Source organism: Fukomys damarensis, unplaced genomic scaffold, assembly GCF_012274545.1.
Source record: "Fukomys damarensis isolate Sample0158 unplaced genomic scaffold, DMR_v1.0_HiC HiC_scaffold_18, whole genome shotgun sequence".
In the NCBI taxonomy this organism is placed as follows: domain Eukaryota; kingdom Metazoa; phylum Chordata; class Mammalia; order Rodentia; family Bathyergidae; genus Fukomys; species Fukomys damarensis.
Genome location: NW_022900930.1, coordinates 2,083,437 through 2,106,093, shown reverse-complemented (window position 1 = coordinate 2,106,093; position 22,657 = coordinate 2,083,437). Strand labels below are relative to the sequence as shown.

The window sequence follows — 22,657 nt, the reverse complement described above, 5'->3', positions numbered from 1 at the left end:
AAAAAAAAAAAAAAAATCAATCATTCATGCAAAGTACTATATCTAAGAGCCGTCAGAGCCAGCCTTGGTCCCAGCTCCTGGCAGCTTATAAAGTTTTCATGGTATCCTTTGCCTCCACTGAGCTTGAACTGCTGTTTCTCCCAGGCGGTACAGAAGGCCCCATGGTGTTGCAGATTAGTCTGCATGCACCGCTTATCTCACAGTGCTAAGAGGCCCACCCGGGGTCCCTCTGCATCCCCAGCCCTGATGACCTTTGCTCATATGCAGCGCTCTTTCTTATTTTCTTCCACGAACAATGCCCAAGCCCATGTGTTGTAGCTTCTCCAGCGACAATAAGTTAAATTTTAATAAGAGAAGGAGATGGATAGCTACAAAACCGGACCATGAGCACAGAAAGGATGGCTGTCGATTCTGTGCCTGCAGTCGAGTCTCCTCTGAATTCAGAGCGTGAGGAATTGCTGTGTTGAACTCACAGTACTCATCATGAACGGCCGGCGCGGCTGGCGGGTATGAATGCCCCACTCACTGTGGAAAGAGACCCCTACTGAGGGAAGGGATATTTAGCTCATAGTCTTTGCTGTGGCCCAGCTGAGATAAACCCCTTGGCACTGACTCTCCAAGCAACTTTCCAAATGTCACCGCTCTTCCATGTCAGTGTTCCCTTGGGGAGAAGGGGTGTGGATAAAAAAAAAGCCTGAGTATTTTTATTTGCAAGATATATACAGTTTTCATCATAAATTAACAAACTGACATTCTGTTCTACCCAGCAAAGGAAACATAAAATGTGTATAAAGCAAAGCCTCTGATGTGGTGGCGGGCTGGACTGAGGTCTTGTCTTCCCGACACTCTGTCCCCTGCCACCCAGCCCTGCCCTTTCCCGGCTCCTCTGCACAAGTTCTGTCTATGGGAACTCACCCCACAGAGCTCTGGCTGCAAAGCAAAAGCACACCAAACAATGTGCCTATCCACAATGTTCTCCAGAGTACAACCATCTGTACTCAGCGTCACTCTTAATTTGGACTTGTAGCTCCCAGACATGCAGTCCTTAGGACCCTGTCTTCCGGAAGGTGATACTCACTTTTTCTGCCCGGAGTCTCTTGGCAGGACACCCGCCATCCCTGGGGTGCAGCATGTAATACAGTCGGACTTTGCTTGCATGTTTTCGACTCTGGGGAGGAAAAGCAGAAAGATAAACTGTAATAGTGAAGGCAATGGAGGAAAAGGAAGAGAATGAAGCACAGTCCACAACCACAACTGCAAAGAAATGCTTTCAAAACAAAAAACACTGCCTTATGGTCCTATGATTTATGCAGGGTATAGTTTCAGAAAGGTTAAATGACTTGCCCAAATCATAAAGCCAAAGTCATTTCAGGGTAAGTAATAAACATTGAGATCATCTACCTTAGAGTGGATGATATATTTAATTGTCCTAACAAGTAAGACAGCTAAGCAAGGGAAATAACATAAACCATGGGTTGTGATAAAGACAGGCTATGTGTCAGGCTTAGTGGTGCAAAACTGTAATTCCAGCTAGTCAGGAGGCTGGGGCAGGAGAATGGAAAGTTCAAAGCCAGCCCGAGCAACTTAGTGATACCTTATCTCAAAATCAAATTTACAGAGGGCCAGGGATGCAAGAACATGGCCCTGGGTTCAATCCCCAACACTGCAAACTGGAGAGAGGAGAGGAGGATGCGGGGAGGGCAGAGGAGTGAGGAAGGGAGAGGAAAGGAGGGGAGGGGAGAGCAGGGGAAGCGGGGGAAGAGGCAGAGAAAAGCGAAGTAGCAATTAAATTTTCTGTCTCATCCATGTGCCCTCCTCAGTGGTCAGGAGCTGAGATTCCTGGGCTGCTGGCATATACACCACCCCTAAAGCTTCCCTTCTTTCCAATTTTCTGAACCTCATTAAGCAGCTAGCAAGAGGGATTCTCCGAGGTCAAAGCAGAACAGACAAAAGATACTGTGTGCCAGTCTGAAAATGGCTTGGCACCCAGGCCACCTGCAAGGTGGCAGGAGTAGGTCAGCAAGTGGGGAAAGGAAGGCCCACTTCCTGGGACTCGCGACCTTGTGACAGCAGGCAGGGCCAGCTGGTCCAAGCCACTACGGAGAAACAAATATCCTCCTTCATTCTCTTTCTTCAGTACTGGGAACGAAGGCCAGGCCTTCACATTGAGCTACACCCCCAACCCCTTATGTAATTAATTTATTTTTGAGACAGGGTCCCACAGCGTTGCTACATGGCCCCGGCTTGGTTCAAACCTGTGATCCTCTTGCCTCAGCCAACCTCACGCTAAGCTATGAAATTCTTGCTGATGCTGACTTTCGTCCTTTGGGGGTCTGCAGACAGCCCACCTAGACTCCCATCGCCGTGCTGCTAACTCCCAGTTCCCTGTGAGGCAGAGAGAACGACCAGTAAGGAAGCATGGAACAGAAGGTCAGGGTCCCAACTTCACTCCACTGCTCGCTAGCTGTGTGACTTGGGCCAGTGACTGCAGTGCGTGCGTAGTCCAGATAGGTTTCATCTTCCCCATGTACAAAATGAACAAATTAATATTTACTAGGGCTGCTAGGAGAACCAAATGAGCCAGTGCATGTGAAAAATTATAATTTACATAATGCTAAATGCTTACTGACAGGCTCCAATTTCTAACACTGAATCCATTGCTACCTAATTCCAGTCTCCTTTTCTTCACTCTGAGGATGTCCTCTTCTTTTCACGGATTCTGCTCCACTTTGCTTTTTTTTACAGTTGCGTTTTAGCCAATCTCTCAGATGATGGTTTACTTTTATGGACGAGCCACAAAGGAAAAGTGGCTTTCAGAGAACACACAGCAAGTTACATCTCGTTTACAGGACACATTTTAAATACTTTCTGCCAGTCCTTCCCTGTTCATCACTTTTTAATTCCTTTATTCTGTCTAGAGCAAGGAGGCTCTAAAACAGTCCCTGGACACTGTAAAGGCCTCTAAATGGGTCTAAATGTACTAAAGGACCGTGAGAAATTTTTACAGATGTATGAAAGTACTGGAGCACGGTTTGAAATATATTCTCAATATCTGCATCTATTTCTAGATCCTACAGTCAGTTTTAACTGAGATTGTCTGTCTGTCTGTCTGTTTGCCTGGAGTGAAAGGACAGAAAAATAACGACCTATGTGGATATGTGTCAGATAATTCAACACCATTATTCAATTTCTGCGTGGTCAGAGCAACAACCCAGAGCAGCCTATTATTTTGTCTTGTTGTTCTTTTGAAAATAAGTAAGCTGATTACTGAAATACATTGGTATTTTCTACTGTTTTGTTGAGTTTGGGGAAGTAAGGGGTAGTGGTAATATTAGGAAGGCTGCTGTAGTCAAAACAATGAAAAAGAGAACACTGAAAAACCCACAAGAGGCTGAAGGTAAACATAGGCTGGGCTGGAGGAAAAGTACAACGTGGTAATTGGTGAAAAGACAGCACGGTGAATGTGTGAACTCAAATGCAGCCAACTTGGATTTTCAATTTTGCATTTGTTATCACAGAAGAACCTCTGATCATAATTCCTGCATCACCCGTCCGCACACAGCTCTGGAGTCCCAGAGAGCAAGATGGTGGCAAAACTGGAAATCTCACAACGCGATCTGTTTTGCTTGCTTGTTTTTTGCTTTTGTTTTTGTTTTTTTCCTTCTTTCCTAAAGTATTCTATTTCTTTTCCAAAAAAAAACAAAAAATGTTTCCAGGAAAGAGAAAGTTCACGGAGCTATTTAGTTTGACAAATCTAGTAAAAACCTATTAGCTGAGAAGAAAAGAAATGATGAGCTTATCTGTGAAGCCATCAGTGAAGGGAGCAGCTGGGACCTGACATTTAGTAGCAGGTTTGATGACTGCAGGCTCCTCTTGTCCTTCAGCTCCCCCACTACCATTCTTGGGGAAGAGAGCCCGACTATGCGCCCTGAGGTCAGGGATGGACAGAGTCCTGGCAAGACACCTGGCTGGAGGGCCAGTGGGGCAGGGGTTGCTACCTCACCACTGAGCACTTCCCTCTGCCTAGGGCCCCCTCCCATCATGTTCTCGGGGTTCCTTGAGGCACAGCCAATGCCTTCGCAGTTAACACCCCGACCCGGGGTGGTGGGGAGCGGTTCCCAGCAGACTGTTCCTGGATGGACTGCAGCTGGCCCTGCTTCTGACCTCAGACGCCAAGCTGAGCATGAAGCAGGGCCAGAGTCTGCTCCCTTCTCCTCAGCATCATCTCTTCCTCTCGGAGCCAGTTACGGGGTCTGCCCAATTGCTGTTCTCTACCTGCTACCCACTAGATAGTCGTGGAAATTTCGCACAGAAATCTCACTGCTTTCCATTTATTCTTTTAAAAAAGCATAAACTTCCCCACAGAAAGAAAAACACAATCAAATCCAAGCAGAGATGTTCACTGCAACATGACATCACTTTGAACAACCACAACATAAGCAAATGTAGGATAGACAGCCGCGTGTTCACCCGCGGGAAACCAGTCAGAGCAGCTCCACGGAATAACCCTATGCTTAGTACATGCTCAGAAAAAACGCTTCCTGCATAATGAGTGATGAATGAGAAATGCTAAACTCAAAACTGCATGTTAACTATGATTACAATAACATAACAGTTTGTAAGTATATTAAGAAGAGGTGGAAACAAAAACAGAAAAAGAAATGTGTTAGAGTGAGTTGGGTTTTGTTTTTTATTTCTATAACAAGTTTTCCTGTAATATAATAATAATAACTTTAAAATGCTCAAGCCATGATAATTCCACAATAGGAATACTTTTTATCCACGATTATATAGTTAATGAAAAGCCTCATGCACTGGAATGCTCAGTACTGGTATAACTGACCACATTTCCACTTCCTATTATTAATGGCTAACCAACAATAAAAATGAACCTTTTTCACTGCAACATTACCTGAGGAGCCCTTAGCCCAAGGACAATACATGCCACTTCGATTAAATTTTGGTTTGGCATATACAAATGCTCAGCAGACAGATTTGCCCGCCCCCGTGTCTACATGGGGACTCCAAGCAGGAAGACTAGAGCTGTCCACACAGCTACCCTAAGAAGAGCCAGAAGGGAACACGCATCTGAAACAGACTCCACGCCATCCACACAAGATGCAGGCAACCACCGCAAATCCTTAAGGTGTTTTCAAAGATTTATTAATACCTTCAATTTACACTGCTTTCAACAGTACGAAAAGGCAGACAGTCAAGCGAAAGCAACTTTAAAGAGAAAAAAAAATCCCACATGTTAAATGTATGTATTACAGAGCTCCAAGAAAGGAAAAAGAACCATCACTTCAAAGGAAAAGGCATGAAAAAGAAATCACCCTCTCCTTCAGTTGCAGAGAAGCAACCCCAGGCTTTTTCTTGCATTAATATTTGCATTTTAAGCAAAAGCCATTGCTTTGACTCAAACGACATCAAGTCTAAGTTTCCCAGATAGAGCAGAAATTACCAACTCTTCCATTTTAATTAAAACCTTTGCCCCTAACCCCAGGCATTGTGCAGGGTCAGGCCCATGTGAAGATTACTTTCTTTTGCTGAAACAATCCCTTGACACTCAAGGAAATTATCTAAAGTGGAAATTCAGGCTCATCTTCTCTTTGGGGGATAAAGAATAAGACAACCTCTATTTCAGATGTACAATTTGAAAAAGAAGGGGGCAAAAAGACATAAAAATAGACTGACTTTCCCTAAATAACTATCTTCCATTGTCACACATCCCTTGAAAGAATTCCCAACTCAAATTTGCTTTCATCAAGACTACTGATTTCTGGTCTTATAAAATGTAGAGATAACAAAGCAAGTCTGTATTTGAATAAACGCCTCCAGCAGTCTCCAGAACCTTTTCATATTTATCATCGCATTTCATCCTCAAATCCCAGTTCTGAGGCTTGCGGGAGAGGCGTTATCTCAAATAAGCTCTGCCATCCATCTCTGATTCACTAGATAAGTCTTTCACCATCTTATTTCATCAGAGGTCTCTAATTATTCCTCTTCCAGAAACCAGCTAAAACAAGCCAAGGACTTTAAGAAAAACAGAAAATCTGGAACAAACTCATAATTATGGAGGAATGATTTTCACAGGACACCGCCTCTGAGGCATTCCTACTCATTCAGGGCAAAAAGGAGGCCATTAGTGAAAAAACAAACAGACACCAAGGATCTAACTCACTGGGGTTCCTACAAAGTGTCTGCTGCTAGACTAAAATCACCCCTTCATGAAGTGGAATGGGGGGGGTTCTGGCAGAGCCCCACTTGAGATTCCATCATTGAAAGACCTAGTCATGATCCCTGGAAAAGCTCTAGCACAACTGTACTAGGAAGTCAACATTAAATGCAGACAATCAAACAAAACCGCAAGTGTTAGAGATGCCTTCTAAGGAGTAGGGTCTCCTCCTCATTTTTCCTTACTACCACCAGGTGAAAGTTAGGGACAGAAACGTTCTGCACCCATCATGAAAGATGGACTGACTAACACATTAGGAAGAGCAAACCAGTCCTTAGTAGAAGGCTTCACCAACCCAGAGAAGGATGAGAGAAAACTTGTCTGCTGGGCCTGCCCAAGGTCTGGGTCAGAAGCCTCCCACCCAGGCTGCCAGACTCCTGTAATCGCCTGTGATCCAGCACTGGAATCTGCACTGAACCAGAAGGTCCTTCTCAGGTACACTATGAAAGGGTACAAGGACGATCCACGCATGGTGAGGTCATGTGGCAGCCTTGTAGCTTTCTTCTCTGCCAGTGATGAGTGGCACCTGTAAGAAGCTTCATGTAACAAAAAGACTTGGGAGGAGGCAGGGTGAGGCAGTGAATCCAGGGGCTCACACAGGCTAGGCAAGTGCTCTACCACTGAGCTACAGCCCAGTCCAAGTGTGACTTTTGAAAAATTCCTCAAGAGGTCAAATCAAGCAATTCCTTGCAAAATATTCGAGATAATAAGTAGAAGCAAAGTGTAAGTGGTATACATTTTGTGTCACTCAATGCAGGAAAATGTGAACTTGGGCAATAGCTAAACAGGCCGATAAGACAATTGATTGAGATGATACTGTCTGTGTTAATAAAGGAAATTAAAATATCACAGATCAATTTGGAAGTCTTTCATGGTGATCAAGCACAGAATCAACACTACAGATTTATGTTGAAATCCAGGGAAGAACAATTTTCTAAAATGCAGATGAATAGGATTCAAGAAGTGAAAAAACTGAAACTGGAGAACATGAAAGACCAGACTATGTAATAGGGTGTATACATATATACGGTGGCTTTAGTGGTGGAACAAATAAAGAAGTGAATAAATAAACAGTTCCCAAATAGGCCCAATAAGTTGAGGCTGAAGAGAAAATTTAGAAATCATGCCTAACCTAGAGACTGGAAATTTTCTAAACTACAAAACAAAATAAGAAAGACTCCTAAATATGGCTGCAAAAAAGTAGGTGTTTTAAGCCTGAAATGTACATATGGAAGAGGCAACCAAGAAAATAGGTGTAACATTTGCAACACATAAAATAAAGGTTTTATACATTTGATATGAGTACTTTCACAGATATATACAGAAAAACACATTATAAACATAGACAAAAATTAGAAATAGTAATTGTAAGGACACAAATAGCTAAAAGATACTTCCAAAGAAATTCATCCAAATGCTTCCTCAAAAATTTTAAGTTAAAAATCTACATATTTTCTCCTAGCTGGCAAAGATGTATATATCCATACCAGAGAGGAAGCAGGAAAACTGCCACTGCTGCACAGAGCTAACAGGCTTATAAACGAACGCTGTCTTCCTGGATGGAAACTGTGCAACATGAAAACAAGAGGCAAAACATGACTTGACCCAACAATACTGTTTCTGTACATTTATTTAAAAGAAGCAATTAGGGACCTGTACTCTCCTTGATCTATAGCAGCAAAACTGGAAAATTATTTAAATGCTCTAAAATATTATTATCAATATATGAAAGATAACCAAACAGCCATTAGCAGGCAGAATATTATTCAATGACATAAAATATGTATGAAATAACATTAAGAGAAGAGGCAGTTTCAAACCAGAGTATAAAAGATAACACATTTTTAAACAGAAATATATATATATGTACATGTATATGAGTACATTGTTATAGTTGAGGTCTAAAATGTCCCCCAGGCCAGGGCTGGGGATTTAGCTCAGTGGTGCTGGTGCCTGCCTCGCAAGTGCAAGGACCCAAGTTCAATCCCCAGTACCAAAAAAACAAAACAAAACAAAATAAAATGTCCCCCAAAAGCTCGCATGGGGCTTTCAGACGGTGACTGGATGGAGGTCCCGAAATCCTCACTGGATTCATCCATTGCTGATGTCATACCAGAAGCTCTGAGGAGGCGAAGCCCAGAGGAGGAGGTGGAACTCTAGGGCCACCTTTGGAGGCCAACCTCTCCTTCAGACTCTCTAGCCCTCTCTCTCTCTGCTTTCTGGCTGCCACGGGTGGAACAGCTTTCCTCTGTCAGGCTCCTCTGCCATGAACTTTCAGCCCCGGAGCTGCCTAACCATGGACCACAACCTCTGAAACTATGAGTGAAAATAAGCTATGTGTGTCAAATACTTTATCCCAGTGATGGAAAGGTGATCGATAAACACATATAAGACAAAGGCGCAGAAAAAAATGTACCAAAGTACTAATTTTGTCTATGTGGATCTTAAGTAATTGTTAATTGTTTTATGCATGTATCTTTGAATTCTCCAAAATTTCTGAGACCAAATATTTTAGTTAACAGAAGAGGAAAAAAATCACAATTTAAAAAACTCTCTCCAACACTAATAATGTATCACCCTAATAGTCTTTTCACTAGATGAAAAAAGGAAGTTTCAGAAAGATCAAAACTGTAAGCAACATCCCACCGTTTATAGATTTTCAAAAAACAGGCATCACATTTGTTGAGTTTTTGTTGAACTCTCACGCTCTACCACAATGCCTGACACAGTGCTAATGTTCAATAAGGATTGGGCATTTCCAAAAGAACAAAGGACCCCTGAGGAAGATCGCCGGGGGAAAATGTTGTTCACGCGGTTACAGATCTCACTTTCTAAAACTGAAATCGAAAGCATCCCCCTCCCACTCCCACCTTGAAGCCCACTGCAGGGCAGATTAGGGAAGCAGGGAGCCCACGGCCCAGGCTGTCCCCAGCAACAGCTCCTGCAGGCTTTCAGGAGAGGAAACCACTCTGCAGGCGAACTGACGGAGACCGCACTCTAAGCAAAAGCTCTGGGGAAACAGGAATTGAGGCAATCGATGCAAAAGTGGAGGTTCCAAGGCCGGGTGTGGTGGCGCACGCCTGTAATCCCAGTACTCGGGAGGCTAAGGCAGGAGGATCAAAGTTCGAGACCAGCCTGGGCTACATAATGAGTTCCAGGTCAGTCTCAACTACATAGTGAGACCCTGTCTCAGAAAAACAAAACAAAACAAAAAAAAAAGTGGAGGTTCCAGGGTGGGGCGCAATCTCAGTGCTCTACAGGGATCCAGTTTTCCGGGAAGAGAGGTCTCAGACAAAGCAGAGAATTCCTTCCCTATTTCTAAGAAGCCACACTTACCAAATACCAGCTTGGCCAAATCTCCTTTATCCCGAGGTCAGATGTGTGCTGCTATGACTAGTGTCACATTTTAAATCACAGATCCTTGAGGTTGTGCTATTATCTACTGAGGACTAAACTGTGTCTCTCTACATTTATGTGTCAAAGCCCTACCTCCCAGCATGACTGTATTTGGAGACAGGGCCTTTGAGAAGGTAACTGAGGCTAAACGAGGTCATAGGAGACTCTAATCCAACAGGATTGTGTTCTTATTAGAAGAGGAAGAGGCACCAGGTCTCTTTCACTCTCTTCTCTCGCACTCCCTCCCCTTCCCTCTCCCCATCCTTGTGTAGTGAAGGAAGGCCTAATGAGGTCAGGGCCAGATGGCAGCCATCTACAAGCCAAAAGGAAAGCCCTCACTGGAAGCCAGCCCTTTCGGCACCATAACCATAGACTCCCAGCCTTCAGAACAACGAGAAAGTCAGTGTCTGTGGTCTAAGCCCCCCGTATGTGGCATCCTGTTATGACAGCCTGAGCTGACTAACACATATGCTATCCATCTGAACCAGCCACTCATCTGGACTCACCCTTCTTGCATACAGCTGTCAGTGCATTTCTCACAAGCACAGAGAGTAGCCTTGAAGTTTTCAGAATTAGGTCACTTTATGTTTTTCTCAAAGTATTTTAAAAAGAGCACTTAAAATGAGGAATGCTTATCTTAAATATGTACCATATTTTTAATTATTTTTTTATTGGAGAAAAACGTGCGTGGGATGGGATGGGTAATACCATTATGATGTAAACATATTTGTACTAAATCTGTATTGCTGTCTGCCTACACGAGTAACTACACAAATGCATTACAAATGTAAATCAGAGTCTTGCAACTCAAAAATTAAATTACCACCAGAGTGTGGAGGAAGAGTTTTTCTGTGGTGGGAGGACAGAACTAAATATGTCTCCATGATGTCTGTGCATCTTAAGCAGAGCCACAAGAGATGAAAGAGCACAGGCTCATTTAGCCCTTCATTTTGCTGTTTGAAAGAAAAAACCCAAAGTGATATTCCCCCACAAGCCCTTGTAGAGAAGTTAAAGCCAGAGATGAGGTAAAAAATAAGCCAGTGTGATCAGAGATTAAAGTCAGAGAAGACTGGGCGATTTGAAGCAACAAAGCTATCAAATCCTTCTGAAATGTTAGAGCTTAGATAACATGAACCAGTCCTAGGCCATCATTTCCCAAGGTCTCTTGGTTTCTGCTATGAAGTTCACCTCGAGACTAAGAAAAAGTTAACACTTTATAAAGATATCACTGGGTGAAGTCTCCAAAGATCGACACACGCGCGTGAGCACACGCGCACACACGCACAGCGGCCGGGGAAAACATGCGTGATTCTTTACCCATATGTTTGGAGTGAAGTTCAGTCTTCGTGGAAAAGCAAAGCAATGGAGATGGAAGACACCATGCCAAAAGGGGTGATGGCCCCGCGGACCCCGAGTCACCGGCAGAAAGGAGTCACCTGTGCTGCTTCAGCGCGCACAGGTCACCTCCTTACTCCCTGAGATTTTCACCTCGAGTTCTCTTCTCATCCTATTATTTAATACTTCTTGGTATGTACCATGTAATTATTCTCAAACTGAGTTCTGTTCTTCCGACTGAATCTTCAATTTCTTAATATTCTTACAGTCCTACTTCATCCCTACAATGAAATTTTAAATATTCTGCACACAGTATCTTCTCTATAAATACTCACTAAGTATTTAAATAGTCATTAAGTCAGACTATAGAACATAATTTAAATGTACTTCACTTTAAACAAAGCTATAGGGGCCTGGGGATGTAGCTCAGTGGTTCCACTGCCTGCCTCAAAAGTGCAAGGTCCAGAGTTTGATCCCTGGTACCAAAAAAAGAATAAATAAAATAAACAAAGTAATAATTTAAAAAATGAAATGTGAACTGATAAAACAGAATACATGATTAGCAAAAGGATTCCCTACCTCTCAATAAATTATATTTCAAACACATGGTTCCTGGGAACACTTGAAACGGAACTTTATTTTTGAAGATGTTCATAGCCACATCATTTTCAAAAATGTCTTTCAGTAAATATAGCATTTACAGCCTGAAAAAAGTGATCAGCAAATATCACTGACATTTCACAGTGTAAAATGATAAACACAAAACAGCATCTCTCCTTCTATTTCACACACACACAAAACTTGCTCAATGAGGTGGGGCAGGGCTGGGGATTCTCTTTGTCAATGCTGCAAACTGTAGCTATGACATGAGTACAAAATTAGGTTTGTAGCTTTGTTTCACCCTAATGGCAGAGAAACAGAAACATCTTTTTTCTTTTGAATCTCATGCTACAGAGTCTCAAGACAGATTTAAGCATTCAGATGCAAATTTTATTTTTCTGGCAATATTTGTTTTAATACTACTGTACAGACCTTAAGGGGATCCCACATATGCAGCCAGCTGCAACTCTACCATCACCCAAAACTCAACTGCCACCTGCTTTTCAATTTATCTGTTTGCCTACTCAAATCCCAGATTTTAGTCTGTTTGCGGGTTGCTTTCAACTGATCACACAAATAAAGCAAAAGAGGGACTTCTTGAAATAATCCATATTTTCCAGCAGATGGTTGAGTAAAAGATTTATTCAGACAACATCCCCCAGGTGTGCCCACTGTTTCTATGTCATTCCTCGCCCTCAGCTCGAGGACGCAGAGAGAAGCAGAAGCAGGGGTTTATGTGCCGCAGCGCCGCATGGAGGCCTCTCCGATTCGGCCCAGGGAGCTGCAGGATTCCTGGCTGCTGCTTCCTTGCCCTTCTGCAGACAGGTCAGGCTGCGGTAGCCCCGCCCTCTCCCCTCCTTCTCAGTCCGGTCCCCCCAACACCTGATTCAGCATCATAGATTTTTTTTTTTTTTTTAGGGCAGGTTTCAGATCTAGTAATGAAAATGATTAGGGGTAGAGGCCTGGGATCTTTCTTTCTTTCTTTCTCCCCCCCAGCCACTGTTGCCAGATCCCTGGTGATTCCTAGGAAACAGGATTTTTATGAACCACACAGCTAGACTCTCCTCCCTTCCAGGTCTTTCTTCTCATTTTCTCTCCCTTCCTATGGCTGCCAAGCTCAAGCTGCCAGGGGAAAAAACAAAGACAAAAAAACAGACTGAGCACTGCTGCCCACCAGCATCAACGGGATGGTGCCAGAGGCAAGATTAGGAAAAACAGTCTCGAGGCCAGGTTCCTGGGGAACCACAAAGAAGAGGCAGGTGGAAAACTGTAGAGCGTAGGTGCCTGGCTGCAGCAGGGCCCTGCTACAACATCTTCCCCTCTCAAACCTTCTGACGACCAGTTTTCCGCATTCCAAGCATTTCCACTGTCCTTTTCCTAACAGTCTTCACAACGTTTCCCTTTAGCTGTTGTCCCATCCTCTCTGACTCAAGCTTCCAAACGGAGCCGTTCTCCAGCCTAAAAGGAACACTTGTCAGGGTTCCTGTCCTCACCTGAACACCAACATTCTCACAGGCAACAAGCACAAAACCCAGCAAAGTAAAGACACTGGAACAGAAAAAAATATGCACTTCAGTTCACAAACTTGATTCTTTCCACAATTCTGGTCCCATGCCGAGTTGGACAAGAACTGAGTCAAATTCGGTGGTTAGGTTCAGTGTTGACCGTACGGGGAAACTCATTCTATTCTCTTTGTGACCAAAATCGTAGAGAGAAGTGAGTTCATGAACCAAGTACCATATAAAGGGATGAGAACATATTATCAATATAAGACAAAAATATGAAACCATAAAAAATAAAAAGCAGTCTTTTCTATAATGATCAAGTGAGATTGTTTTAACAGATGAAAATTTATTAATGTAACATATCACATTAATAGACTGAAAACCAAAATCCCATAATTATCTCAATAGTATTTGAAAAAATTGTGGAGAATATCTAACACCTTCCGATGACAAAAATACTCAACAACCAGAAAGGGAAATGAAGTTCCTCGGCCTGATAAGGGCATCAGAGAAAAGCTACAACAGCAATCTTAATGGTAAAAGATCAGAAGCTCTTTCCCTAAGATGAGTGAGGTAGGTACAACACCAAATTTTCCTGTTATTACTTCTATACCTTCTGCTGGAGGTTCAAAACAGGGCACAGAAGCTGCAAGAATACATTTGGAGGAAGACCTATCTAGACTGGGGCAAGTGACATCACTGTAATGAAGTCTTAAAAAATTAGAATGAATGAATTAGCTCAGCCAGGGGGCAAAATATAAGATTAGTACCCAAGAATCCAATTGCATTTCTAAATATTAACAATAAACAATCCAATGACAAAACTTGAAAAACAAATTCATTCACAGTAGCATCAAAAATACATAAATATATATTTAGAGATAAGCTGATTCTAACATCACGCAAACTCTGATTAGCCAAAACAATCTTGAAGAGATCAAAGTTTATGACTCCACAGTTCCCAATTTAAAACTGAATAAAAGGTATAGTAACTAGGACAATGTATTATGAGTAGATATATAAAATCAATGGAAAAATTGAGAAATCATAAGCAAACCTTTATAGTTATAGTTATTTGATTTTTGACAAGTGTCAAGATAATTCAGCAAGTGGTGATGAGATAACTGAACAGCCATATATAGAGAATGAAGTGGATCTCATATCTCAGACAAAAAACGAAGGCAAAATTTACTACATGGGGTGGGGGATTCAGCCCAGTGGTTCCACTGCCTGCCTCACAAGCACAAGGTCCCAAGTTCAATCCCCAGTACCAAAAAAAGAAAGAAAGAAATTTTCTTCCTCAAAATGTACCACATGCTTTAATGTAGCTTCTAAAATCATAAAACTCTTTGAAGAAAACACACAAGTAATATTTGTGACCTTGAATTAGGCAATCACTTCTTAGATATGTCATCAAAAGTATACGTAACAAGGAAAAAATAAAGCATAAGTGAATTTTTTTAAAAACTGTGATTCAAAGATAGTATAAGAAAGTAAAAAGAAAACTAATAGAATGAAAGTAAGTATTTTCAAGTTATAAATTCATTAAGCTATTTTTATGCAAAATCTATTAACAACATTTATAACTTAACAATTGAAAGATAAATATCTCAATTTAAATAGTGGGCAAAAGACTCTGTTAAACAATATCAGAGTCAGGTGTCAAAATGGTGAAAACAGGTATTATTTAAAAATCTACTGCAATAGGGGAAAAGAACAGAGAAATGGGCTTGATTCCAATTACCATCAGAATGGGTGAGGATTTATACACAAGGACCAAGTTGTAGAGGGCAGGACTATTGATTCTTCAAAAGAGAACATAGGACCAATAAATTGAAAAGATGTTCACTCTGATCACTAGTCATCAGAGAAATGAAAACCAAAACCGCAGTGAGATATCACTTCACACACACATGAAGCTGGCCATCAGACAGGGAGGCAATAGCAAGTGTCGATATAGTTTCTGTAGAATTTGAGATTTTAATGCCAGTTGGAAATCTAGAACAACAGTGCAGGCACAATGGAAAAGAGTTTGACAGTGGTGAAAAAATTAGAGTTGCTATCTTATCCAAAAGTTCCACTCAATAGGTGTATGCCTATGGGAACCAAAAAGCGTATGTCCACATAAAACTAACACATGACTACTCACAGAAGTGTTATTTGTAAGAGCCACAATGTGGAAACAATCCCTATGTCCACCAACTGGCGAGTGGGCACACAATGCGCGGTACCTGCTGCAGCTGGTGTCTCTCAGCTATAAAAGCTAGGCAAGGTTTTGATACATGGTACCACATGGACAGACCCTGAACATGCAGGAGACACAGGTTTCTGATTCCATGTGCAGGAAATATTAAATGTAGGTGAACCCACAGGAAGAGAAAACAGATTAGTACAATAAGCTAGAGCGGGTGAGTTTAGAGTAGTGTAACTGCTACGCAAAGAGGGGCTTTCAGAGAAGTGGTGAGCATGTACTGCATTTGGTAGCAACTGATATGCAGCTCTGTGAAATCACCAACCACCACCAAGCTGGCCACTTGAAATGTTAATTTTAAAGATGTCGTTAAAAATGAAAATAATGAAAAGTATTACGAACTACATAGATGAAATTGACACATTCCTGGAAAATATGACAAAACGTTCCCAGGGTAAAGAAAGACTTGAAACAATTCAAGTTTTTAAATTTTTGAAACAGCAACCAAATAGCTTCTCTTCTCTACTGCCATGACTACCCCATCTCTGCTACCACAGAGAAGACTAGAGAGGCCCAGATACTTCTGCAGTGTCAAGAGACTGCCTACAGAATGAGAACATACACACATACCACAGTATTTTTAAAATTCCATGTCACTCCCCACATTAAACAGATTTAAAAAGTATGTTGCAGTGCAGAAAAATCATTTGATAAAATCTAGCATCAGCTTAAAAATATTTTTAAACTTAGTAAGCTAAGGAAAAAGGAATATTTTTCTCTCCGTACAGGTTATCTAAAAACCCTACAGCCACCATTACGTTTTCTGGAGAAACTATGATTGCACTTCTTTGAAGAGTAGAAAGAAGAAATTAGGGTGACACTACCCATTCCTGCTGCTAAACACAGCGCGAGAGTTTCTCACCAAATCCACAAATAAAGAAAAAGAGAACTAAGAATAAAAAGAGAAGAGGTATATCTATCATTTGTAACAATATATATTTATCTAAAAACTGGCAGAATCAATAGAAAGAGGAAGAGAATTCAGAGTTGGTGGCCATAAAGATACACTGTCCTGCCCATCAAAGGAGACCTTCCTGCCCTGCTCCTGGGGGTACTGCCCTCAAAGCATTCAATTGGCAGCTCTCTCGGGGATCCCCGCAACTGTAGAGAGCTGCATGCCAAAGGTCAAGTCCTTCCCAGGATATAGTGACAAACCAATCGAGCAATCAAAAGAGAGCTCCTTGCAGACCAGTTTTGAGACTGTTACGAACTTTGACTGTAACCCTCTAAACATGACTTAAAATAATACTGAGCTTGTACCAGGCTACAAAACTAGTAGGTTACATGGACCAGAAAGTGAACACACCTGCGCTTATTTTAGAGACTAAAGATTAACTGCAATGCTATACTACAGGATATTCTCCCCTTTTCATCGAAGGATCACATAAGGCCTGTTCCAGAATGTTTGATTCTAGCCTCCATTCCAGCAACACGTGTATGCTTTCCATTTACATACCTGATTGTCATAATCTCTCTATGCCTATTTTAAGAATGAAAACTTCAGTGGCTCCACAACACTAATTTCACCCTATTCTAACCAACAACAGGTCTAACTGTCTTCACAGTCATCCCTTACTTAGAAAAATCTGAGTTGTGAACATTCACAAATAGAAACAGACCTCACATTACACACAGCCATAGATGCAAACAAGCCACAGAAGGAGCCCACCTGTCTGCCGGACACTGTCACAGTTGTGCTGCTGTGTGCTACCGTACAGTTGATAGCGCACAGTAGTACAGTGCTCAAAAAGAGCCTGGGATGTCCAGAAGCAGGAGTAAAGAAAAGCAGTGGTGATGTGGAGGGGACTCCTAGGAATCGCAAAGCAATAACCACGGAAACAAAAGTAAAAATAACTGTGATATTGGACTGAGACAAAAACACGGTAGACTTCACTTGTTCTTAGAAAATGAACTGATCGACCATTGGCACAATTTTAAAGGACAAGGAAAAGATCGTGGAGCATGTGAGGTCTGCTGTGTCACTGAAGTCCACAATAATATCCAAAAAGCTTGGCACAGGGACAGAGGACATAGAGAAACTTCGCAGTGTATGGATGCAGGATCAGCATAAGCGTCAAGTTCCACTCAAGTAAATGCTTATTCAAGATAAAGCTAAAAGACTGCTTGAAAAAAATGGGGTGAACAGGGTGCCAGCCATGCACCATTTAACAGATTCAGGGCTAGAGCCAACTTTCACAATGGAAAAGTAAGTGGTGAGGCTGCAAGTGTAGAGACCATAGCTGCCCAAGAACTTTCAGCAACACTTACAGAAATTATTAATGAAGGTGCTCGGAACATCAATGAGACAGGGCTGGACTGGAAGAAGACGCCAGAATGAAGCTGTCAGGACAGAGGAACAGTGACGCCAGGCTTCAGAGCAGCAAAGGACGGACGTACTCTGTTGTTTGGAGGCAATGCTTCCGGTGATAGGAAACTAAAGCCTCTCTTAGTTTGCCATCCAGAGAGCCCAAGAGCCCCCCAAAGCACAGCCAAGGGTTCTCTACCTGTAGTGTGGAAGAGTAACTCCAAAGCCTGGCTTACACGGGCCATCTTCTGGGACTAGTTTTTCCACCACTTTATCCCAGAGATACAGAAATATTATTCGGAGAAATCTATCCCGTTCAACACTCTTTTGCTGCTTGACAAAGCACCAGATCACCCCAAATCCGTGGATGACTTTCATCCCGACGGCAGAGTAGTGCATCTGCCACAGTGCTTATCCAACCTGTGGACCAAGGAGGCCCTGCGACTTTCAAGAAATATTACATCACACTTTTGGTCAGGCAGTGAAGACAACTGATGACACAGGAACAACCTTGGGGCGATTTTGGAAGGGCTGTAACACCTACAAGTCCATGAAAACACCAACTTTGCCTGGTGTGAGATTTCAGCTGTCACCACAAATGGGACTGGAACGGAAGAACCTTGGTCTGCAGTTTGCTCATGAAGTTCATGGACTGGAGAAGACGGTAAGGAGTCTGAAGGAGGTCTTCAACAACTTAGTGACCCACAGCCAGAAGGAGCTAGGTCTGCAAGGGGAAGACCTCACTGAACTCCTTGCTGTGTAACACAAAGAGCTCACCAATGAGGACCCAGTGGAATTAAAGGCCCAGCCAAAAGATGAAGGCAGCCAGGAGGCAGATGGAACTGAAGAACCAAAGAGATTCCCAACACAGGAAATGGCAAGCATACCTTCTTCACTTGAAGGGACACTGTTAGTTTTTGAGGCAGAAGACCCCAGTGTGGAATGATCCTAAAAGCTGCAGCAGCTGTTCAGAATGGCATCCAGTGCTCCAGAGCCATCCTCAGACATCGCTGCCTCGTCTTTTCAAGGGGTAGACAGAATTGAATCCATCAGAAAACCTGTGTCACCAACATCAAGTGTGAGTGCAATTCCATCTTGCCCTCCCTCTCCTCTTGCTGATGACCCTTCTGCTCCCCATCTCCCGCCTCCCCTGCCTTCTCCAGTTAGTGACTCTCTTCTTGTCAGCTCACGCATGTATCCCCCATATGCCAGGTGCTGTGCTGCATTGTACCACCATTTCAAGGTGACTGCAAAAGTAAAAATAGTTCATTCACCATATGTGTATGGATTTTTGTGCTTTCTACTGTATATTTGTATCAGAAGTGCATAAGACCCACTTTGTCAAACTTACCAATGAATCTGAAAGTTCTCCTGAAAGGAAACTTGTTTGTACGTTGAGGATTTATTGTACCATATATTTTAGCCCTTTTATTATTTTCAGTTAAGTAAATCATCACACACAGTTGCAATAACCAGCATTTCACTGCTGTGAGGAAATACCTAACAAAATCAGTTTGGAGGAGGAAAAGTTTATCTTGATTCATGGTTTGGGTTCATGGTCAGTTGGCTCCAAGGGAGAAACTCATCAAGAGATTCATCCACTGATGGAGTTAGTGCCTCAACAGTCTGCTCCTGCTGGTCTCTCCAGGCTCCACCTCAGAGCCCTGCTGAACCTTGGACAGAACCAGCACTTATATGAGTCTTCAAGAGGATACTTCGTATTTAAACCACAGCAACAATCTAAGAGTCTAAAATTCCCCCATTGTCTCTTATAACTCTAAACCCCACGTCTTTAGCAAAGGACAGTGTTTGGATTAACTGTCCATATTTGAGCAAGGCAGAATATACTGTAGGTCTCCAAAAATCTCCTCTTGATTTGAACTGCTTACATGTAACATGTTGGCCTCACTGTCTGGAGACTGATGTCAAAGCAAGGCCAACAGAACTGCTTTTCATTCTCAGCTCTCCTTGTCTTTCTCCAGTGCATGGTCAGTGATTCTGTAATTTCTCCCTACCCTCATCACTGCTGACAATCTCATTTTGATTCAGAGTCCCTTTTCAAAAGTCTTCCCACAGGTAAATACGCAACATATAAAGTTAGCCCAAGATTACTGAGAAGTGTTTAACTGGCGTAATATGCATTTTGGCTGGACATTTTCTCATCAAAGGAAAATAGCATCCAAACATTATTGGCACCGTGTACCACGTCATGCCATGCACAGCCCTGCCCTCTGCCACCTGCTCTTAACTAGGTGTCCAGTAAGCCCAACCCACTTATTCTCACCTGCATACTGATTTGCTATTTCATATAAATGCACTAAAGCCTTGAAAAATAATGAACCAGGGTGAGAAAAGTATGACTATTTTTTTTAAAATTTGAGGGTTTAGCTGTGTTCCACTCCCAGACAGCCTACTGCAGTTGTTTCTGACTTACATGACAAAACACAGCAGTCACGAGGAGGCTGCGGCTGTTGTCTCTTTCTTCTTTGCTGAATTAGGAATTCAGCAGAAATTAGAGCCATAAACAACCATCTGTCCTCCTCTACAGGGTCCTTTCTTCTGGGTTGCAACAAGGGTGATATGTTGATTCTAAGTCATATGCTAATCCAGGTCTAATCTTATTTCTCTCAGCTGAGCATGGACTTACTTAATTGGGTCAACACAAAGTAGGAAATTAACTAATGTTACAGTCCCATTAATACTCTTAATGTTCTTTCGCTAGATTAAACTCTACCAAAAATAAATCCTGATACATGTCAGCTATGATTTAAACAGGCATGAACAAGAGCAGGTAAATATAACATAGAATTACAAGTCATTAACCATTTGCCCTCTAAATCCTTGATGCATATTATACAGAGGCATAGATCAAAAATTGTCCGCATAAGTCACTGCAATGTGGGTTATCTGGATTGAATTACTGTTAGGAAAAGAAAAAACAGCTAGCACGCACCCTCTCGTTATTCTTTTGTGAAGACTGAACAAATCCTTCCACGAAGAGCCCTTCATTTGCCATCATTTGTCAGTTCCGACTGAGCAGAGTTCACACAACTACCTTTCACAGTCTGGCACCTCCTCTTTCTTTAGTGTGTCTAATAGCACTCCCCTGCCTCAAAGGCTCTGGGGCCTGAGAAAGATTTACACAAACACAGGCTCATAGCAGAAGGAAGTTGAGATCATACTGCATCAAAGACCATTCTGGATCCAATAATGAGTAAGTACAATGTAATTTGCAAACCATTTGCAAAGATTAAAAGAGAACAGAAAGTCTGTTTCTGGGCACAAATTTATGTACCATCCCAAGGCTGAATTCCTGGGAGATGGATAAAGAAAAACCACTGGAGGCACATACATTAATTTTAAGATGTTAATTTATGTTTCCTTAACTGTAAAATCTAAAGGTAGAGTATGACAATTTCTTAATGTGGCGATCAATTTTTATACTTTGTGAATTAGAAACTTTGAAAATGCCTTACTAATTTATGGCACTAAATACTAATAACAGAAAAGAAGAAAGATCTCAAAGCAATGCCCTCAGCCTGTACCTTTAAAAAATGGGGGGTGGGAGTAAACCCTAATAAAAGTAGAAGAAAAGGAAATATTAAATATCAAGGTAGAAATCAAGAAACTAGAAAACCGGAAAATATAAAAAAATCATTAAAAGGAAAAAGTGGTTTATTTAAAAGGATCAGTAAAGTTGTTAAACCTCTAGTAAGACTGATAAGAAAAAAAGGTACAAATCAATAACTTCAGAAATGAGGGAAATAACATCATGGTAGATCTTACATGTATCAAGATGACAAGGAATTATCATGAACTGCTTCCTGCTAATTAATTATACAAGTTGGGACAAATTACTTGAAAAAAAAATACGAAAGTTCAAGAATAAACATAACCTGAAGAGCCTATCTTTTAAGGAAAGTCAATTTGTGGTTACAAACCTTTTCCACAAAGGAAACCAAACTTCAATAATTTTATTGGGAATTTCTATCAATTATTTAAGAAAAAATAGCATCCATTGTATGTAAACTCTTGTAGAAAGCTGAAGAAGCCGGAGCACTTTCCAACTCAATGTGATGGCAACACTGTTGATACCAAAACATGTAATACAATTAAACTTATAAAGATATTCATCAAGAATACAGATGTAAGAATTATTAGTAAACATTTAGCAAGTAAAATCTAACACTATATAAAAAATAACACATCGTTACCAAGTGGGATTTATTCCAGGAATGTAAGGTAGCTTTAACATTTAAAGATAAGGCATTGTGATCCACAGTGTAGAGAGAGAAAAGGCAGAAAGAGAGGAATGCTGGAGAAACAGAAAGGGAGAGAGGGAAGAGGAGGAAAGGGAAGGGGAAACAAACTCATTAATATTGCAGGAGATTTTAAATCTAACATAATCCCAATCTATGTTCAAAGAGTTCATCAAAGTGAGAATAAAATAAAATATCCTCAACTTCACAAAAGGCACCTATAAGGAACCTGGAGTTAACATGCTCCTTAATGGTGAAAAACCTGTGTGTTTTCCTCCAGTTGGGTTAGACAACAGTATCTGCTCTCATCTCTTCTATATAATGTTGAACTAAAAGATCTAGCCAGGGCAGCAAGGCAAGTAAAAGAAACAAAATGCATTCAAGTTGCAAAAGAAAAAAATAATATATAGATGGAAAATAGACCATATAACAGCAGAACTCTGATAGCCTCCAGGAACCAGCCCAGGAAAACAACTTATTGTCTGCAGTAACCAATCCAAAAAGGCAAACTACTATTTGTAGGGAGAGTTCCAGAGGCATTTCTTGTGCTTTTAGTTTCTTCTCTTTTTAACCAGACATGTGCTGCCTCTCTTAGCACACTCCCATTGAATCTGTATGAGCTTTCCGAGTCTATCATAATTCTCTAAAAATTAAATGCTGATTTGTTTTTGAGATAACATTCAATCTATTTAGAACTAGATTGTGAGGTTAACATTCTTATAAGACATAGTAACTATGTACAGTATTCGGGATTTTTTTGCTAAATAAGTA

The 22,657-nt window shown here is 41.6% G+C and overlaps 1 protein-coding gene across 3 annotated transcripts in view; it reads right to left on the bottom strand.

The window, feature by feature from the left end:
• Zmat4 (zinc finger matrin-type 4) overlaps positions 1 to 22,657 on the bottom strand; it is a 437,748-nt gene that overhangs the window by 293,709 nt on the left and 121,382 nt on the right. For all 3 annotated transcript variants that reach the window (XM_033765352.1, XM_033765353.1, XM_010617137.2), the window contains exon 3: positions 1,079 to 1,168. In XM_033765352.1, the coding sequence (XP_033621243.1) occupies positions 1,079 to 1,168 (90 nt within the window). The remainder of the gene's footprint in view (positions 1 to 1,078; positions 1,169 to 22,657) is intronic.